General features: G+C 50.3%; 2 protein-coding genes across 2 annotated transcripts; both read left to right on the top strand.

Annotated features, from left to right (window-relative positions):
- Positions 1-6,783: 6,783 nt before the first annotated feature.
- LOC142898031 (frizzled-7-like) lies at positions 6,784-9,498 on the top strand. The gene has a single exon (XM_076040750.1). It carries the CDS (start codon positions 7,497-7,499, stop codon positions 9,174-9,176), a length of 1,680 nt encoding a protein of 559 aa, XP_075896865.1. The 5' UTR covers positions 6,784-7,496; the 3' UTR covers positions 9,177-9,498.
- A 720-nt stretch (positions 9,499-10,218) lies between these two features.
- On the top strand, positions 10,219-18,515 carry fam171b (family with sequence similarity 171 member B). The gene is made up of 8 exons (XM_076041384.1): positions 10,219-10,684; positions 11,460-11,696; positions 15,124-15,216; positions 15,358-15,516; positions 15,687-15,857; positions 16,248-16,364; positions 16,464-16,584; positions 17,050-18,515. The coding sequence occupies exons 1-8, from the start codon at positions 10,489-10,491 to the stop codon at positions 18,281-18,283; spliced, it is 2,328 nt and encodes a 775-aa protein (XP_075897499.1). The 5' UTR covers positions 10,219-10,488; the 3' UTR covers positions 18,284-18,515.
- The last annotated feature ends 1,597 nt before the right edge of the window (positions 18,516-20,112 follow it).

The raw sequence follows: 20,112 nt of genomic DNA, 5'->3' as shown, positions 1-20,112 counted from the left end.
CTGTGTAACTCGGACAACAGCTGGCTGGGGATAATGCAGTTGAATGCAGAACTACTTTTTTCTTTTTAACAGATGTGAAATTTAAGGATGATGCATTGTTTATTTTGCCAATTAAGACATTAAGGAGAAATGAGAAAACCAAAACCAATAACACTTGAGAATTTATTTCTCTGTGTTCTCTCTCTTTGGCCATTTTTCACAGGTGACAGGAGTCCTTCTTTTCCAGAGGCTTGCCAAAATTGCTAAGCTTGTCCTGATGCCGCCCCTCTCTAATGCTGATGCTGAGCGGGTTTTGTCTCAACAAGACAAAGACAAGAAACAGCTTGGCCCTCGATGGAATCAAATCAAACCAAATTTTATTTATATAGCACCTTTCAAAACAATTCAATGTCTTTCAAAGTGCTTCACAGACTGATTAAGAAATATACAAATAAAAAGGAAAACCAGCAGCAAAAAAAACCCCCAAAAAACTGGAGACCAACCACACTGTAACTCAAAAGCCATCTTAAAGAGATGCGTTTTTAGCCTACGCTTAAAAGTATCCATGTTTCTTACCCTTCTCAGATCCAATGGCAGGCTGTTCCACAGTTTTGGAACGTAGTGGCTGAAAGCAGTATCACCAAATGTTTTTGTTCTACTCTGTGGAACGGCAATGGAAGATCCACCAATTTTTGTTAGAAAGGCACTCCAAGAAGGAAAAGGTGGCAAGCTAACCCAAGAAACGTGGGATCAACCTCTCTCAAACAGTCTCAGAGAAGAAGCCATACAGCTTTTTGAAGAATATGTGCTGCTTGGACAGGTGAAATTCTACAGGAGCCTCACACCAGCTGGCTGGAAAGGAATCCTTGGGGCATCACGTTCTCAGATGGAAATGACAGAACATATATGGCTTTGATGTACTTAAGATGGGAGACAAGTCAAGGCCCTGTAGTCCGATTTGTGGATTCGAAAGCCAAGCCGACACCTCTGTATCAGAAGGGAGAAGCTGTAAAAGTTGGACTCTGTGGTGCGGTCTTCACAAGCAGGATCAGGAAGTATGTGGGAAAGCATGCTCGAATGAGGATTGAGAGATGGTTCCATCTACATGACAGTCAAACGGTCTTAGGAGCGATTCAAAGAGACAGTTATGGGTACAACACCTTCTTTGCAAATAGATTAGGTGAAATCCAAAAGGCTGGACCAGTGCAAGACTGGTGGTGGGTCTGTGGAGATTTGAATATAGCTGACATAACAAGAGGGGGCACTCCTGAAGACTTTGAAAGAGAGTTCCATATGGCAAAATGGACCAGAGTTCCTGAAATGGCCTGTGGAGGAGTGGCCTATAAAATCAGTTTGTGAGGTTGCAGCTCATGCCAGGGAGAATGTAAACAAGCTTCTGTCAGGCCGGGACGAGAGGCAGGACTCTGACGCAGAGAATTGAGGCAAAAAGGAAATTTATACAATCGCAACTGAAACTCAGTTCAGAGTGATCAAACAATTAGGCTATGAAACACCTATGATTTCGAAGCTATCGGGGAGAGATAATTAAGGGAACAGAAAATCCCTCCTGAGGAGGCCAAAGGACTAAAGTCCAAATAATCAAAACTTAATCTAGTATAAGAAGTTTACAAAATCAAAATCACTCACAAGGAGGAAAAGGCAAAAGGCTAAACTACAAATAATCTACTCTACAGAAGAGGAAGGAACTCAGAACGTAAATCAACGGACAATATCTGTCTTCTAATTACAGAAGTTATTATTAACAAAAAAAAATCACTTGATCTCGAGGAGCACCTGGCTTACAGTGGGGGCTGGGCTAGACATGACAAACAAAGACACTCAGGCAGAAGACAAGGGAAACGCAGACTTTTTAAACACACCGGGTAACACAGCACAGGTGGAAACAATGGGTAATTGGGTCAGATGCACAGGTGGCACATGAGGAGGGGGGCGTGAGCTGAAACGAGAGGAAGCTGAGTTAGGTTGTCAAAATAAAACAGAAAATGACGAGACAAAACCCCAAGACAAGATAAAACCTCACCACGGTGTGACAGCTTCAGAGGAAGGCATTCTGAAGTGCATTAACAAGAGCTCAAGCAAGAAGGAGTCAGCAGAAGGAACACCTACAAGTCACTCAAAAAAGTCCAAAGAGTGAAGCTCGAGAGGAAAAACCTGCGGTAAACCCAACTCCTCTTCTAAGAAGGAAGCCCAATGGCTGGGTTTAAGATCTTGTGGAAGTAAGAAGATTCAGCAGCCTGTCCAAACTGGTGAGAGTCGTCGCCTGGGTCTGCCTAGCTGCCAAGCAGAGGCTGAAGAGGAAGTGCCGGGCCCCAACACAGCCAAAGTGGGAGGAAACATCACTCAAGCAAGCTGTGCTGACTGTCAACAAACTTGAAGATGCACTTAAAAACCTCTTCCTCACAGCTAAGGTACAGTTTTTTCCTGACTCAACACTCAAGAGATTAGCAGTCTACAAGGATGTGAACTCTGGATTACTAGTTTGTGGAGGCAAAATTCAAATGCTCAATGAAAATAAGACAGTAGTGCCAGTTCTACCTTTTGAAGCATGGGTGACTACATTGTTGGCTCAAGAATCCCACAAAGGGAGTGGCAGGAACTCTTCTCCGGACGAGGAAGAAAGCTTGGGTGATAAGGGGCCACAGGCTTGCTAAAAAAAACAGCTGACAGCTGTGTGGTCTGCAGGAAATATAAGGCAAAACAGTGTCAACCAGCCCCGGATTGGCAAAGAAAATCAGCCCTGGCATTTGAGGTCTTCACCAGCCCTATGCCAAAACCACGCACACTGAATGTAGACACTTGACACTAATTTTGGGCATATAGTTTTACTATTGTAAAAAAAACAACAGTAATAATAGTGTTCTAAATATATCAGTCCCTCCAGAAAAACGCGATTATGCGATCGCATAATTCAACGTGTAATCAGTGAAAGTCCGCGTAATCATGCGGGGGTCGCATTTTTCCAAAGACGCCGCACCTTCACCGCATAAATCTCAGATTTCCGCGCAAAATATGCAAGGTTTGTGTCATTTTATAATCCCTGCATTTTTTTGTGTTCACTTCACTCAAGCGCAACCATTTTCCTCCCGTTCCTTTGAGAATGTTATTAAAAAAGCGAAGAAGAAGTAGAAGAAGAAAAACAAGACGAAGAAGAAAAACAAGTCCACAGTGGAGCATTTGAGAGGGAGGAGATGGCAGGGCTGGGGGAGGAAGAGGTGGTGGTGGATGAGGAGGTAGGCGAGGTGGGGGAGGAGGAAGATGAGATGGGCGTTGAGGGAGAGGGAAAGGAGGAGCTAGTGTGGCTAGTGTTAGATGTTAAGAGGTTTACATTGTTAACGTTGTAATTTTGTTGGAAGATTCACTTTGCAATAAGAGTTTACACTTTGTTCAGGTATGCACTTATTTCAGCAGAGGTTTTCTGTTTTGCTACCTCTTTGAAATACAAAGTACATTTTATTTTATTGTTTCAATTTATTGTTTGCCTCATTGTTTTGTAAGTATGAGACATATCTAAGGTCTGAAATAAAAGATGAGAACTTGATTATTCTCAGCACTTTCTGTGATTTAGTATTCTTTATAATCATAGGTCATTAGATATGACTCTTTACATTAAGGTAGTAGTAGCTAGTAAGAATGGTGTTGGAGAGCCACTTTTTTAAATTGGTTTTCATCAAAGCACACTTCTTGAAGTTCCCCGCAATTTTTGCAAGTTCCCGCAATTTCATCGCATTAAATTGCAGAAATATCTCACATATTTTATTGCATTTTTTTTGAAAACGTGCCGCATCAGCAAGGATTTTTGCCCGCAACAATCACAAAAGATCCACGCATTTCTCTGGAAGGACTGATATATATATATAGAACGAAACACTGTCTTTCTGGATACATCACTTAATGAGAACAAAAAATAAATAAAGAGGCATGTGAACATTCGGATGTCAAAATTACTGACATTTCTGTCAATGAAAACCTCTCATAATGTATCTTGAGTCTTTATATTGAATCTGTTTGCTTGGTGAGTTGATCCTTCATCCTGGCCTGGGCTGTGGACAGCTGCCAAAACAAAATAATACAGTATATACACAATTCTGATTGGTAAAAAGCCGTGACTGAGTTGCATTGCCAAGCTTCTGTTCTGCATGACTGTATCTTAATTAGATTAATTTAAAATAATAGTAGATGTAATTTTTTTACATTTATAATAGTCTATGCTAATTGTTATTGAACCATTGTACATGTTAATATTTCACCAACATTCACATAGGACACTATGTTCATGTATAGGCCACATTAACGGCCTAACTTGATTTTACAGTGATCTAGTCTCAGTCAGTGTTAAATACAGCGCTCACTTCATCCATCCATCGGATGATTAACACTTATTATACAACAGCCTCACACACTCCACACACAGACTGACAAACGCAAAAAGAACCGGTAATAACTAAACTGCATAACTCCGCAAACAGCAGCCCCAAACAGTGTCACTGTAACAACGCACGTCCCCGACAATAGGTGACTCGGATGTAGCAGCAGTGGCACTGGCAGCCGGAGTCGGTGACGACGCCTCCGACGCCTTCGCAGACAGCACTGCTCTTTACAGCAGACTGCTGCTGGGCGAACAGCTTCGTCATTTTTAGACATTTATCCGCAACTGCCTCCAGACATTTTCTTTATTTTGTCTCGCACCTCCTCCGCACCACCTTTGACTGTTTTGTTTTGTTTTCACTCCATTTTTTATTTGCAATTTTCTCTTTGATGACGCCGGTCCCACCTTCAATTAGCCCGCCACCTTTTTGGAGGTAGTCATGTAGACGTATGGAGCAAAACATTTGGGGGGGCGGGGGAGGGATCTCAACCTACCTCTATCCAGTCACAATCACAACACGCACCCCCATGACAATTGATAATGGACCGGGCAGCCCGGTTTCTATTAGGACCAGCTGATAAGCCGTGTTTTTATTATTATTATTATTATATTTTTTGGGGGGAGGGCTTGGCGGCCCCAGAGACTGCCGGCCCTTCTGGAGCAAACTGGCCCAGCTGCACCTTTTGAATTCACCACTATGGACCTGTTCGGCCCTTATGAAGTTAAAGATGAGGCCAAGAAGAGAACTAGGTTCAAAGAATGGGGAATCGTCTTCTGCTGCATGGCTTCCCGAGCCATACACACTGAAGCGGTGAGTAACATGTCATCAGAAAGATTCCTGCTAGCCTATCAAAGATTCACTTCACTGAGAGGACACCCAAGGAAACTCTGGTCAGACCCAGGCACTAACTTTGTAGGAGCCAAACCTGCTCTGGAGCAGCTTCACAAGTTCCTTGACCGAAAAAAACAAGTCTGGACTTGAAGACACAGCTGCCAAACATGGAACAGAATGGTCATGGAAAATGCACCCCGCATACTCCCTGCACAGGAATGGTGCAGCAGAGGCAGCTGTTGAAGTAGTGAAACGGGCTTTAAGCAACCTTGGTGGAAATGGTGTCTTCTCGTGGGGAGAATTCCAAACATTCCTCTTCATGTCCCGTTTAATAGCCATTAGCACTAAGACGTCAGCCGCTGTGTGTGTGTGTGTGTGTGTGTGTGTGTGTGTGTGTGTGTGTGTGTGTGTGTGTGTGTGTGTGTGTGTGTGTGTGTGTGTGCGTGTGTGTGCGTGTGTGTGCGTGTGTGTGTGTGTGGTTTTGCTTGATAACGGCAGGGGAAACAGGTGCTCGGCTCTGGTCAGGACATGATCGTGGCTCTCTGGGCTGAGGGACGACTCGGTGAGCTGCTGACGAGGTGCAGGATGTCCGCCGAAGTGGCCCACCGAAGTGAATGAAGCAGCGACAGAGAACAGGCCTAGAAGATTTGTTGTGAAGTCAAGATGGGCGATGTAAAATTGATCTTGGAAGTGGAGAAGTAGGGGTAGTTGTCTGAATGGGAGTAAACAGCAGGTGAGCAGAAGCTCCTCTCGAACGTCGCAGAGCCATGTGCGTCTGGTGTGAACAAAAGGGCTGCGGCTTGTGCATGATTTTTGCAGGCACTCCGCCTTCATGGGGCTTTTGCAACCTGTGTGAACCAGGCGTTAAGGAGAGAAAGGAAGAGATGGAGAAACGGTGCAGATAATAGACGTTATGCTCTACATCACGGAAGTAAAACAGAAAACGGGTTGATCCATATCCAGTCGCGCAGGTGGCAGCGATTTAGAATGTGTTTTAGCAGAGATTTTCTCTGATACAGTAATGAAAATTAATTATTAGAAATGGGATGAACGGAATACATTAATTCATTCATTCATCTTCTATACCCGCTTATTCCTATTCAGGGTCACGGGGGTCTGCTGGAGCCTATCCCAGCCGTCTTATGGCGAAGGCAGGGTCACACCCTGGACAAGTCGCCAGTTCATCGCAGGGCATGAACGGAATAATGAATACTAAATATATAATACACACAGACATACAAGATTGGCATTTAGTGGTTTTTTTTATCTTGGCTAAACTGCTTTTTGTTTGTTTTGCTTTTTTTATTTTGATGCTCGTTGATGTGTTCTTTCACTTATACATAGTTGCATTAGGGTGGGTGATAAAGAGCCTATATTGAATATTCCTGCCTTTAGTGAGAGATCGGTGAGAAACAAGTTTTTGTGCCGTTTTGGTATATCATATTTATTTTTACAGTACTGTGTTACATGCTGAGTGTATAAATAATACACATTTAGTAATTTTGATATCATGAATATTAATTATTAATTTTAGCACATAATTTGGTCATAAAATAAAAGAAGCAACAGAAAATCTAAGGAGCCGAGCAAAAAGAGCCAGAATGCCAATCACTACTTAAAACTTGGATATGTTCAATCCCTCCCTCCCGCCTTTGCTGCCGGTGATGTCATGGCGGAGTGCTCCTTGGATTGGGTGGGAGAGAAGCGGCGGAGCTGAGTTTCAAGGCACCCCCTCCTTGAGCTGAGCATTGCAGGGTGCCTGGACACCACAACGCTGTGTGATTGCTGCTGCTGCTGCTGCTGCTGCTGCTGCTGTCAGAGCCACAGAGCTCCGGCAGACAGAAGAACCACAGAAGAAGAAGGCAGGGGGAGGAGAAGGAGAAGAAGAGAAGGAGGAAACTTGTGTCCTGTCTGGGGCGGAGAGCAGAGCTGCAGCCAGGTGAGGGCTCGCCAAGTGGTTCACTGAAGGATGAGTGAGCCGGGAGTCGGACTGCGGACTGATTTGGATTCAGATCTGGGCACCGATCTGGACTTGGATCTCCAGACTGAATTAGACCTGTCTTGGACTTAGATCTCAGGACTGAGTCAGATCTCGGGACTAACTCAAACTCGGATCTCACGACTGACTCGGACTCGGATCTTGGCACTGACTCACACTCGGGTCTTGGCACTGACACTGACTCAGACTCCGATGTCAGGACTGACTTGGACTCGGATCTCCTGACTCAATCGGACTCCTCTCTCGGGACAGATCTCGGGACTGACTTGGATCTCGGCACCGACTCAACACTTTGTGCCATGTTTATGAGGACGTGGTGCTGCTGGAAGTGCAGGTGGATGCTGGTGGTGCTGGTGGTGGAGGTCGCCCTGCTGCAGCCCTCTGGTGGCCAGCGGCGCCCGGCGGCTCTCTCGGTACCGCAGCACGGCTACTGCCAGCCCATCTCCATCCCGCTGTGCAGCCAGCTGCCCTACAACCAGACCATCCTGCCCAACCTGTTGGGCCACAGCAGCCAGGAGGACGCCGGCCTGGAGGTTCACCAGTTCTACCCGCTGGTCCAGGTGCGCTGCTCGGCCCAGCTGCGCTTCTTCCTCTGCTCCATGTACGCGCCGGTGTGCACAGTGCTGGAGCAGGCCATCCCCCCCTGCAGGTCGTTGTGTGAACTGGCCCGGCGGGGCTGCGAGGGGCTCATGAACAAGTTTGGCTTCCAATGGCCCGAGCAGCTCCGCTGCCACAACTTCCCTGTGCACGGCGCCGGCCAGATCTGCGTGGGCCAGAACACCAGCGAGAGTGGCGAGGGTGACCCCGCCCCCTCCGGCCCCGCCCCCGCCCAGTTGGTCACCCTGCCGCTGCCGCCGCCACCGCCACCTCCCCAGCCCACTCAGCACTTCTCCTGTCCCCTGCAGCTGCAGGCGCCACCCCACCTGCAGTACCACCTCCTAGGTAGCGGGGACTGCGGCGCCCCTTGCGAGCCCTCCAAACCCGGCGGGCTGATGTTCTTCGGGGAGGAGGAGCTACGGCTGGGGCGGCGCTGGGTGGGCGGCTGGGCGCTGCTGTGTGCCGCCAGCTCACTGCTCACCGTGCTGACCCACATGCTGGACCGCCACCGCTTCCGCTACCCGCAGCGGCCCATCGTCTTCCTGTCGGCATGCTACCTGGTGGTGGCGCTGGCCCACCTGGCCGGCGTGCTGCTGGGTGAGCAGGCGGCGTGCGTGCAAGGCTCTGGCGGCTACCGGCTGGTGGTGCAGGGCGCCCAGCAGGGGGCGTGCACCCTCCTCTCTACCCTGCTCTACTTCTTCGGCATGGCCAGCGCAACCTGGTGGCTGGTGCTGGCGCTGGCCTGGTTCCTGTCAGCCAGAATGAAGTGGGGCGCCGAGGCCCTGGAGGCCAGGACTCAGTGCTTCCACCTGCTGGCCTGGGGAGGCCCAGCGCTGCAGACAGCGGTGGTACTGGTCCTGGGTCAGGTGGACGGTGACCCGCTCACCGGTGCCTGCTACGTGGGGCTGCGCAGTGTAGCGGCGCTGCGCGGCCTGGTGGTGGCGCCGCTGGCCCTCTACCTGCTTGTGGGGACCTGCCTCCTACTGGCCGGCATGTTCTCGCTTTTCCAAATCCGAGTCATCATGAAGCACAGCGGCAGTGGCGGCAGCGGGACAGGGGAGCTGGAGAAGCTGATGCTTCGCCTCGGGGTCTTCGCTCTGCTCTACACACTGCCCGCCGCCGCCCTGCTGGCATGCCACATCTATGAGCAGGCGCTGCGGCCACACTGGGAGCTCGCCTGGCACTTGCGCACGTGCAAGCGCTTTGCCGTGCCATGTCCGTCTGGGAGGAATGCCACGGCGGCAGTGGTGCCGGACTTTGCCCTCTTCATGATCAAGTACCTGATGACCATGATGGTGGGCATCACGTCCGGCTTCTGGGTCTGGTCGGGGAAGACGCTGCAGACCTGGGTCGGGTTCTACAGGAGGGTGAGGAACAGGTAGCTAGGGGACACGGCCGTGTAGGACCGGGCTCGACTGGACTGGACCAGAACCCAGGGCTGGAACCAGGAGCTGCTGTCCTTCCAGGACCTGGAGGAAGAGTCTAGATCTACTTCCAGGTGCACTTTGCAAGTCCACAGGAAGAGGTCATAGGTCACCTACCCTGCTGACCTCCAGGTCTATCACAGACACGTTAGCGCCACGAGCAGAAGCTGCTAACAGCACCACAACACCAAATTTAAGGTGACAAAGATGCAATCTGAGTATAAATTTAACTCAAGCACACGTTTTTGTATTAGTGGGATTTTTATAATTAAAAAGTCAACTCTTTTTAAAGCTCTGCTTACTGATGTTTTTTGTTCACTTTTATTTACTAATAAAAGCCTGTAAAATACTTAAAGACTTAAATACAAACAGGCCAATTTTTTTTTTTTTTAACCGTCTGACGTTTTTAAAATAATATTTAATAAGACTGAACATCATGTGTTTGCGCCCTCCACTTGTCCACTGCTAATTAAATAATTGGTGTAAATAATAATAATCCTGATTATTAACTGTAGTTTTAACTACTTTATAACAAGCCCACCGAGTCCAAGTACAATATCAGAGATTAAGAAATAACTGTGATGGACATATTTCAACTGAGCCGGACCCACTGGGTTCAGACTGTGCAGCAGTGCCTCCGTGTGGTGAAGGAAGGGAAGAATGCACGGAGCCGTGAGTCGGAGCCGAGATGTCTGGGCTGTGGAGCAAAGGGGAGGTGATTTCTTCCCTGCGCATTGAGCTCCGCAGGTGGAGAGTGTCACCCATCCATCCATCCATCCATCCATGCATCCATCCAGCTGGTCAGTTCTGCGACGACGACCAATCAGAATCCTTCCCATGCCGACTCTCATCTGTCGGTGGTTCTGTGGCGGTTCTGTGACTTTCGGTTCGCCGGATTCCCGGTGACAACAACACAGCCCAGCGCAGTGACGTCACCGCCCCCCGCTCCGTCCCCCACCCTCCTCCCGTCCTCACAGCATAGATGCTCGGCGGCAGACTGCACCGAGGTCTCACTCCGACACGCCGGCGAGGCGCCCAGAAGCCACCGCGGCCCTGGGCTGACGGAGTGACGCCTCTCCTCCTCGCTGACGATCTGTGACCACACGCCCAGCCTCAGCACCACACCGCACCACACCGCTCCGCTACGCATTGAAGAAGAAACAGCGCCGTGTGCGGGAGCGCGTTGCCCGAGCTGCTCCCTGCTGCTGCGCCCCCTGCCGGCGGTTCCGACCCACTCCGGAATGTCTCTGGGTCTGATCCACCTGTCGACATGTCCGAACGCCACCTGCCGCCGCCGCCGCCGCTGCTGCTGCTGCTGCTCCTCCTGCCGTCGCTGCTCCTCTGCTCCGGCCTGGAGGCCTCCTCCTCCACCTCCACCTCCATCGGGAACGGAGGTTTCTCAGAACCACCCGGAGCCGAACTCAACGGGCCGGACTCGGAACCCTGGAGGCCCGTCCCGACTGCAGGTAAACACAGGGGCGAGGAGGAACGGAGGGGAAGGAAGGAAGGGGGGGGGGGGGGGGGGTCGGCGGAGGGGGGTCGGGCGGGGGGGCTCTTTGTTTGGGGAAGGGGTGATGAATAAATCAGCGGAGCCGCAGCATCGCGTCTCTGAGCAGCAGGAACGAAGCTGTTTTACTGGGTGACGTCACTGGGGGAGGGAAGGGGGTGATGGGGGTGAAAGTGCCTCATCAACACTAGGTTTAATTTGCTGACCAGTCAGCAACATGGAGGAGAATGTCTCCCCACACGTGGAGAAGCAACAGAGAAGATTCCATATGGAGACCTCAGTACTACCTCAGCTCCTGGACATGGGTGGACACACCTGGACACAGGTGGACACACCTGGACATGGGTGGACACAGGTGGACATGAACATCTTCTGAATCAACTCTACACAAGCTGAGTCTGGACAGTCTGGAGGAACGTCTGTGGATCTGAGGAGGCTTCAGAGCAGAGCAGAGCCACAGGGCCTGAGCTACTGTGCAGAAGGTCTGAGGCCCAGCAGGAGAACCAGAGACAGGCAGGTCAGAGCAGGAGTGGGTGGTCCGCAGGTCCCAGACCAGTGGTCCAGCCCCGCCGCTGGTTCTTCTGGGCGGGCCAGAGGTGATGATCCAGCTTGCGGGGCAGCAGGGTTGCGGTGTGATTTGTGTTTTCATTTCTCAGCTGGGAGCAGCAGACCAACACAGGAAGTGGGCTCTATCCACCCTCCCCCCTCCCCCTGCCCACTGGTTCTCTGTGCAGGTTCCCAGTTTGCTCTAAAGGTGTTGGTCCGGGATGCTGTGACCCGCCAGCCGCTGTCGGGCGCCGCCGTGGACGTCTATGTCAACCACATGCTGAACGGCTCCGCCTACATGGGGGCGCCGGCGGGCGATGCCCTGTTGCAAGTGCCCTACAGCCCCGCCCTCAGCCTCACCCTCCTGGGCCGCAAGGACGGCTACCTGCCCGGGCTGCAGCCCTGGAGCGCCACCCAGAGGCCACGTGAGTAGAAACAACAACAACAACAACAACACATGTCTGCCTGAGCCAATAGGAGGCCTCTAGAAAAAGGGGGAGGAGCCTCCAGAAAGCCTTCGATCTCACTCAAATCCAGCGAATCAGATCAGTAGTAACCTTTAGCAACTAGTAGCACATGGTAAGTGCTTCCTCCTTCGGAAGCTCATTGGTCCGGCCACTTCATAGTCAAAGGTCAGATTTGTAGACAGGAAGTTAAAGCTGCCTGCGGCTGATTGGTCAATTGAAAAAGCTTTATAAAGCAGTTTAGTTTCTGACCTCACTGACGGTGGAGAACCATTGGGTGAGAACGGGACGTCAACAGGAAATGAAGCGGCGACCATGTGGACTGTAAACGCTGTTTTTGTTTTTTAAATTATTGATGCGCTCATTAAGTATTAATGAGGCGTCTGTTGTCTGCTGCACCAGCAACACTTTGTCTTATTGATTGGGAGTCTCAGCTGGCTCAGTCTTTGTCCTGTAGCCAGTCAGAAGGGAGGTGGGGGGAGGGGGCATTTGTGTGTGTGGTCTGTCTCTCGAGTAAAGTGTTTCTCAACCTTTTTTCAGTCAAGGCACCGTTCAAAAGTGCAAAAAATCTCACCCTGGTGTGAAATATTGATAATTATAATAATTATTATAATTACATTATATTGTAATATATTTCTCTCATACTTAACAAAGACACTGCATCTGACTTAGAATGAAAATGCCCTGTTTATATCAGATAGGCAGCAAGTAGAGAGTCTCAGCTGTCAGAGGCTGAGGAACTGTAGGCCTACATACGTGGGCAGACATATAGAGACACACAACAAACAAACAAACAACATTGGCAATGGAGAGAGGGAAATATACATGTGTGCGCATATAAATATTTATCTGCGGTTGAGAGAGAGAGAGAGAAGCCGGCACATGCTCACTAACACACACACGCACACACACCCACACACACACACACACACACACACACTTAGATGATTAATTCTATGTATTTATGCATTTAAAACAAACATGTATTTTGTTATTTATTTATTCATGTGATAAATAAATGCATTTGTATTCATCTATAAATGTATACAGTATATGGGATGTCAGAATAGGCATTTTTTGACGGCACCCCTGACATAGTCAGACGGCACCCCAGGGTGCTACAGTACCCTGGTTTAGAAACGCTGCTCTAGTACATAGGTGTCAACTCTGGCCCGCAGGCCAAATTTGTCCCACAGTGTAATTGTATTTGGTTCACGAGGCCAATATAAAATCACTGCTAGAGCTAGCCATATTATTGCTGTTGTTGCCGTTTGCTATTATACAGCAAATGTAGCGCTAATACTACAAATCCCAGAATGCACTGCGCAATCAGGACAGGACGTTCATTGAAGGATATCATTATCATTATTATGACTGCATTGGTTTATTTTTCATTTTTTCATTTTTTCATTTCATTTTTAAATGGATTATTAGCCCGTGGGTTACTGTAGGTTACTGTTGAAATTTGAAACAGAAGACTGCAAATAGTATTTTTAATAATCTATATTTTTTATTGGAAACTGGATTTGTAATTTCATTGTATAGTATTAAGCTTTGCTAGTTCCATATTCAGGTTGTTTGGGTCCATATGGAAATGTTCACTGTTCTATGTGAAGGAAGATTTTTTTTTCAATACATATCAACTTGGACTGAGACTTTGTCCCAAGTTTGACATTTTGGTCCGACTGTGTGTTTGGGTTTGACGCTTATGCTCTATTGCAGTGGTTCTTAACCTTGTGGAGGTGCTGAACTCCACCAGTTTCATATGCGCATTCACCGAACCCTTCTTAATTGGAAAAATAAAATATTCAAGTGCAAAATTCAAAACATAGGTACAGTATATATTTTACTGGTGAAAAAAAAAAGAACCGTGCATCAACCTGTGTTCAAAGAACAAAACCATCAAAACCTGATTTTCACACAAAAACATAAATGAAGAATATTTACTGCAAATCAGTGTGACTTCTGCTGTTGACTTTCAGTGACCACCTTGGCAAGTGCCACTCTCATGTCATTTTCGCAACAAAGTCTGTTCCTTTTCTTCGTTTCTATGTCCAGCATCTTCTAAAGGGATTGCGTTGTTGTTCTGAAGAGTTGCTGTTGAACCTGGCTTTGGTGAATTTCAATGATTTCGATCGAGGTATTCATCATTGACATCTGTTGTCTCAACACTAAACGTGAACGGCTGTTTCACCCATGCTGGATATGACTCTCTTGGAGGGAAGTAGCCATCCAGAGACTTTGCAAGCTCATCTAAGTGCGAGGCAATTGCTTAAGAAAAGATTGTTGTCTTTGAAGAAGTCATCCACAAGTTTCTTCACATCGGCTGCTTTAGTTATTGTTGTAAGAGGCTTACAAAATAAAAAAATCTTCCTTTATCACGTTTCTTTCACGTAGCGCATGAATACAGCAAGCTGGCTTAGATTGGAAACGTCTATGGTCTCGTCGAGTTGAAGGCCGAATTTTGCCGGGTTTGAAACCAAATCTGCAACTACTTGAGCCAAGATGTCTTTGCTCATGTCCTCTATTCTGTCGCTGATGCTGTCATTTGAAAGAGGAATTTGGGATAACTTAGCTTCAGCCGCTTTTCCCAGCATGATATTCGCCATCTTCATCCCAGCTGGTTTGATGAGTGGTGATCAGGTAAGCAACTTCGTACGATGCAGTGAGGATTGGTTTGTTGATGGGTACAAAGCCGAGAACAGGCAGAGTAGCCTTTTCATTTAATCTGGCTGTCTTCACCTTGCATTCAGCAAGCGTTGTGTTCTTGTATTTTCCATCTCCATGCAGCTTAAGGAAATGTTCCCCTAGTTTTGCCGGTGCTAGACTGGAATTGCTCAATTTGGCATTGCAAATCATGCAGTTAGGACGCTGAGTCCCATCATGTTCCGTTATACATGTGAATCCATATTGTCCATATTTGTCCGACCACTTTCTTCTTTTGGTCGACATAGTTAGTATGAGGAGATTAAAATATTAAGAAAGAAATCACACAATGTGCCATCACGACAGTCACAAGTCGACTACTGAGCGCATCAAATTCCCTGCTGCACATATAGGCCAAGCGATGTAGCGTGCACACCTCCAGCCAATGATGGCCAAGTGGGGCGTGTCATCACGAATCATGTGAGCCAGGTGTGTGCCTTGACCTCCGACGAACCCCTGAGACCAACTCCCTGAACCCCTGGGGTTCGACCGAACCCAGTTTAAGAACCAGTGTTCTGTTGTGAAACAGACCGCCTCCTTTTCCGCAGCTCTTTGTGCTGGTAAGCATGCGGCACCGCTGCTCCCTGCTGACCGTTCTGATGTGAGACTTTTCTTCTTCTTCTTCTTCTTCTTCTTCCTCTCTCTCTCTCACTGTCTCTCTCTCTCGCTCTCTCTCCTGTAGTCTTCTCGGCCATCACACTGCTGCTGCTGCCTCACAGTCAGGGCAACGTGTGGCTCTTCGAGGACACAGTGCTCATCACCGGCAAGCTGCCTGGTAGGTGCTGGGCGTCGGCCTCATTAGGTCCAATTAGCAGGGAGAGAGCTGTGGACTCACTGGTAGTGTATATGTGTGTGTGTGTGTGTGTGTGTGTGTGTGTGTGTGTGTGTGTGTGTGTGTGTGTGTGTGTATATGCAGACAGCTCCTCCCAGCCAAAGGTCACCTTCCCCAGGAGCCTCTTGGGCCCTGCCCACCAAGCCAACCTCTCCTCTGTGACGGCCTACCTGACGGTGCCACAGCGCCACCTGCTGAAGGACTGCTCCCACTGTCTCCCTGCCCTCGTCCCCGCCAGATCAGGTGACCAGGAGGAGGAGGAGGAGGAAGTTCCGCTCCTCCAGGAAAGGACGTGGGAAAGCTGAGCATAGTTTTTGCACCGGATTGACTGTGTGTGTGTGTGTGTGTGTGTGTGTGTGTGCGTATGCGTGCGTGTGTGGACTGTGTTTGCGTGTGTTTACGTGTGCCTCCAGGCCGGAGCAGCGTGCAGCTGCAGCCGGTGGCGTCGCTCAGCGTGCTGCTGCTCTCTGGTGGCCAACAGCTGGAGGTGCGGGGGCCAATCCAGATCAGCTTCCCCCTGGGCCTAGACACGTCCCTTCGGGCTGCCGACACCGTCCCGGCATGGACCCTCCACCTGCAGACAGGTGAGACAGGCAGGCAGGGTGTTTGTTTGTTTATTTGTTTGTTTTTGTTGTTTTTTAAAAATAATATTTTTCTTTTTGGTATCATTATTATTGTCTTTTGCTATTTTTCTTTCTCTATGTAGGCATGTGTGAAAATGTATAGTTCTGTGTGTGGAGGGGTGATGGAGTGAGGAAGGGGGTGTTTTCAATTAAAATAGTGAAAAAAGTGAGGGTGGTGGTCTCAGATGGCTCCTCCTCCTCCTCTTCCTGCTCCTCGTCCTCCACTTCTTCCTCTTCCTCCTCCTCCTCTTCCTTCTTCTCCTTCCCCTCATTCTCCCCCTCCTTCTCCCCAATCTCCTCTTCTTCTTCCTCTTCCTCCTCCTGCTCTCTGACCTGCCTGGCTGCATGCAGGTTCCTGGGAGAACCAGGGTCTGGGCATTGTGAAGATGGTCGATGGTCAGCTGGTCTGGACCTACACCGCCTCCCACCTGGGCCACTGGGTCGCCGCCCCCCTGCCCTCCCCAGACGGTAGCTCAGCCCACCCACGGCTCTCTCCAGCTTGGTGGGCGTGGTCGCTCACCTCCAACCTCTGACCTCTGACCTTTCATTGCCGTGTGTGTCCTTCAGACCAGCTGCAGGGCTTGGGCCTGGACCTGCTGACCCAGCACACCTTCCTGCTGTTGGGAGTCCTGGGTGGAGCTCTGGCCCTGGTGGTGGGCCTGCTTGCGCTGCTGTTGTGTCACTGCAGGTGAGTGAGTGGGTGAGTGGGTTGGGGGGTGAGGGGATGGGCAAACTACGACCCAGGGCCCATATGCAGCCTGTTAAGTTTTTTAATCTGGCCCTCCAAACTTTAAGAAATGAAATTAATAGTCAGTAAGTCATAAAATAGCTGTATTTCATCAATTTGTTTCAGTGTTTTAAAAGTCATTTCAATGAAGAGCTAAATACTTTTGGGCTTTAAAGACACAGATTTTGTTGGAACTTTGCTTTTGTTCATTTTCAATTGACATTAAATCACGTTTTCTACATATCCCATGATTTATTTTTCCTCCTTTCAGGTCGGTCACCATGACACTCCATCCTTCTGCTTGTGCTCCAGCCCCCTCTGTGACATTTTAGAACCCATTGTGGCCCCACCAGTCAAAAAGTTCACCCATCACGTCTAGAAAAATCTCCAAAACCTTCTTACTTCCTGTGTCTGTGTGTGTTGCAGAGGCTCTCAGCGGGAGCCAAGGAGGAGGAGGAGGAGCAGGAGAAGGTCAGCCCACTTCTCAAAGCTGACGGTGGTGAAGAAGGACCAGACCACCTCAACCCATCTGGAGGAGGGGCTTCTGTTCCGCTCGGGAGACCACGGCCCCCAGTGTGACCCCACCTCCTCCACGCCCCGCCTCCTCCAGCGGGCCAACTACAACATCTACGTGGAGGAGCCCTCAGCGGCAGCGGCGGCTCCCTCTTTCTACGAGAACATCCCGCCTGACCGGGTCAAAGGTCACCAGCCGCCCCTCCTCTACATCAACAGCGAGGAGGCGGCGGTCAACATGAGCACAGGCTCCGCCTACTTTCCGGATAAGCTGCTCCACCTCTACAATCAGACACTTGCCATCATCCCGGCGCCAGAGCTATTCGCCCCCTCCGACCAGCAGGGGGCGTGCAAGTCGGCCACCTTCCCACGGAATGGCGCCGAGTGTGAGGCGCTCGGCACCCAGACGCTGCCTAAAGGGGGCACCAGCCCGCAGCAGGGTGGGTCGGACCGTCCACAGCCCCTGGAGGCCCTGCCCCCTGGCCCGGCTGCCATGTGGGGGCGCTACAGCAACCTGCTGGAGTCGTCAGTGTCGGTGCCCGGCACACTGAATGAGGCGGCGGGCATGGCGGCGGCGGCGGGTGAGCTGTCAGAACGCACCCTGCTGGAGCTGAGCCGGAGCGCCGGCCCTGCCCCCCGCGCCTGGTTTGTCTCACTGGAAGGGAAGCCGGCCGCCGCCGTTCGCCACTCCGTCATCGAGCTGCAGCCGGGACGCCCGCGGCCACCCAGCAGCAACGACACCAGCCTGGATTCCGGCGTGGACATGAACGAGCCGCCCCACGGGCCGGGCCACGCCTACAACCACCACCACCGGCCACGTGGCAGCGGTGGCAGTGAGCGTCCGTCGCCATCGCGGCCACGCTGCTACGGCGGTGGCGAGGAGCTGGACCTGAGCAGCAGCGAGAGTGGCACCACCGCCACCTGCACGCCCGAGGAGCCGCCCGCCGCCGCTGCCACCCTGGGCGTGGCTGACATCCCCGAGGAGGAGCATCCCGATGGCCCCGATACCTCCAGCACGCAGGAGGACAGCGAGTCCCGTGGCACTCCGCCACCCCGCCGCCTCCGCAAGGTCAGGGACAAGGTCAAGGCGGAGAAGAGGGGCGGCAGGCATGGTCGCGAGGGTCGGCCGCTGGCCCGGCGCACCTGAGAGGAGGAGGTGGGCCAGGTGGGGGTGCTGTGGTTCAAGGTGGGAGGTGTTTCCAGGTGGCTGATTGGAGGAAACGTCTCAGAAGACTCCGCCCCCACACACACAAAACCAGGAAACTGTCTCGTTCGCTTGATAGTTCACTGGAAAGTTCACAAGTCACTTCACGCGACGCCCCCTAGTGGCGACGCTATGACTCCTCCCACTCATCTTCTTTGAGCCTCCCGATTGGCACTTGTCCGAGGGTACAGCACCACCTCTTGGCCTGGAGGAACACAGGCGGCGTAAAAAGGATGGGTATGATGGAACGTCACTTCCTGCCCAGGTGTTGAGACGTGTCCCGGGCCTTGGCATCGACTTCCTGGTCACATAATGCCATGTGCACGCTGCCACCGCCGCCTCCGCGGTTGTGATTGTACAACTCTGCCAAAGAAACACATCAGCAGCAGAAGGTTGGAGCGTAGAGGACCAGAAGTCCAGAGGACTCGTTCACCTGGATGTTTCATCACCAGACACTCACAGCTCTGTCCCATGAACACAGTCCCAGAATTCCTAGCATTTCCAGTGGGTTCCAGTTTCCCCACCGGGCCTCAGCATCCCCAGAGGTCACAGTGATTCCCCACGTTCCCTGTAATTCCCAACATTCCCTGTGATTCCAAAACTTCCCAGTGGTTCTGATGTTCCCAGCAGCTCCAACATTCCCAGAATTCCAAGTAATCTCTGTGATTCCCAGTGGTCCTGGCATTCCCAGAGGTCCCAGAATTCCAAACGTTCCCTACATTACCAGTGTTCCCAGCATTCCCAGCGTCGGGCTGGGACTGCAGCCGCTCCGGGACCATCGAGTGCACTTATCCTCACCGTGTATGCCTGCAGAAGACGTCCCTCCCTGTGGAGTCAGGCTCCGCCCACTTCGTCCACCAGAGCCACCAATCAGTGTCAGCTGCCGAGCTCCTGAAGCTCCTGAAGCTCTCACCTCCGCCAGAGAGCATGAAGACCTTCTGCTGGTCTTCATCGCCGACAAGAACAAAATCTTTTTGTTTGTTTGTTTGTTTTTTCCCTCATGTGTGTAAATATAAGGACAAGCTCCAATGTCATTGGTCAGTCAGTCTGGAGCCACCACAAACAGGAAGTGGTTGTCTATAGCCACAGTTGAGTCTTCCGTGGAGGTTCTGCCGTCTCCTTCTTCTTTTCCTCCTTGCACTTTTTATCCTTATTCTTCTTCTTCTCCTTTTTATTCTTCTTGTCCTTCTTCTTCTTCCTCTTTGTTCTTCTCCTCCTCCTCTGGTGTGTAAAATAGTGGAGGAAATTTATAGCTGCTAACGTGGCTGAGCTTTGGTTTCTCTTGTGCTCTTTCAGTCCATCTAGACACCAACACACCATTTTGATCTGCTTTGTCATCATCATCATCTTCATCATCACGTTATTATTATCGATGTTGATGTGTTTTTTTAAGGGGCTCTTGGGATTTGTAGTTCTTTAGCGTGCCGACAGTTGGAGGCTGTGTCCACCAGGGGGAGTCTTTTTTTTTCTCTCTCTCCCTGCGGAATGTATTGGTTTGTTTAATTTTGTGTTTTTGATGATGCTGGTGTTGTTTTGTGTCTTTTGTGCACCGAACCGAATAAACTTGATTCCACAGAAAATGAGCGCACGCGCGTGTGTGTGTGTGTGTGTGTGTGTGTGTGTGTGTATGTGTGTGTGTGTGTGCTCTGTCACATCTGGATGATCCCAGTTTTCTCTGACACAAACCGACAGTAGAGGGACTCTACGTGGACTTCCTGTTCATATGAAGCTACCTCCTGTGAGACTGCCCCCTTCCTGAGACACCAGGACAG

Source organism: Nelusetta ayraudi, unplaced genomic scaffold (genome assembly GCF_046127955.1).
Source record: "Nelusetta ayraudi isolate G7.1 ecotype Tasmania unplaced genomic scaffold, CSIRO-AGI_Nayr_v1 ptg000004l, whole genome shotgun sequence".
Lineage (NCBI taxonomy): Eukaryota > Metazoa > Chordata > Actinopteri > Tetraodontiformes > Monacanthidae > Nelusetta > Nelusetta ayraudi.
The sequence above is the reverse complement of the archived record's forward strand: the minus strand, read 5'-3'. Positions and strand labels throughout refer to the sequence as shown.

What these genes read in the sequence shown, in the direction of transcription:
- LOC142898031 (XM_076040750.1), top strand. Translation starts at nt 7,497, where the DNA reads ATGTTTATGAGGACGTGGTGCTGCTGGAAGTGCAGGTGGATGCTGGTG.
- fam171b (XM_076041384.1), top strand. Translation starts at nt 10,489, where the DNA reads ATGTCCGAACGCCACCTGCCGCCGCCGCCGCCGCTGCTGCTGCTGCTG. An exon ending in GAGCGCCACCCAGAGGCCAC is followed by an intron (nt 11,697 to 15,123) that starts GTGAGTAGAAAC and finishes TCTCTCCTGTAG; the next exon opens with TCTTCTCGGCCATCACACTG. An exon ending in CTGCTGTTGTGTCACTGCAG is followed by an intron (nt 16,585 to 17,049) that starts GTGAGTGAGTGG and finishes TGTGTGTTGCAG; the next exon opens with AGGCTCTCAGCGGGAGCCAA.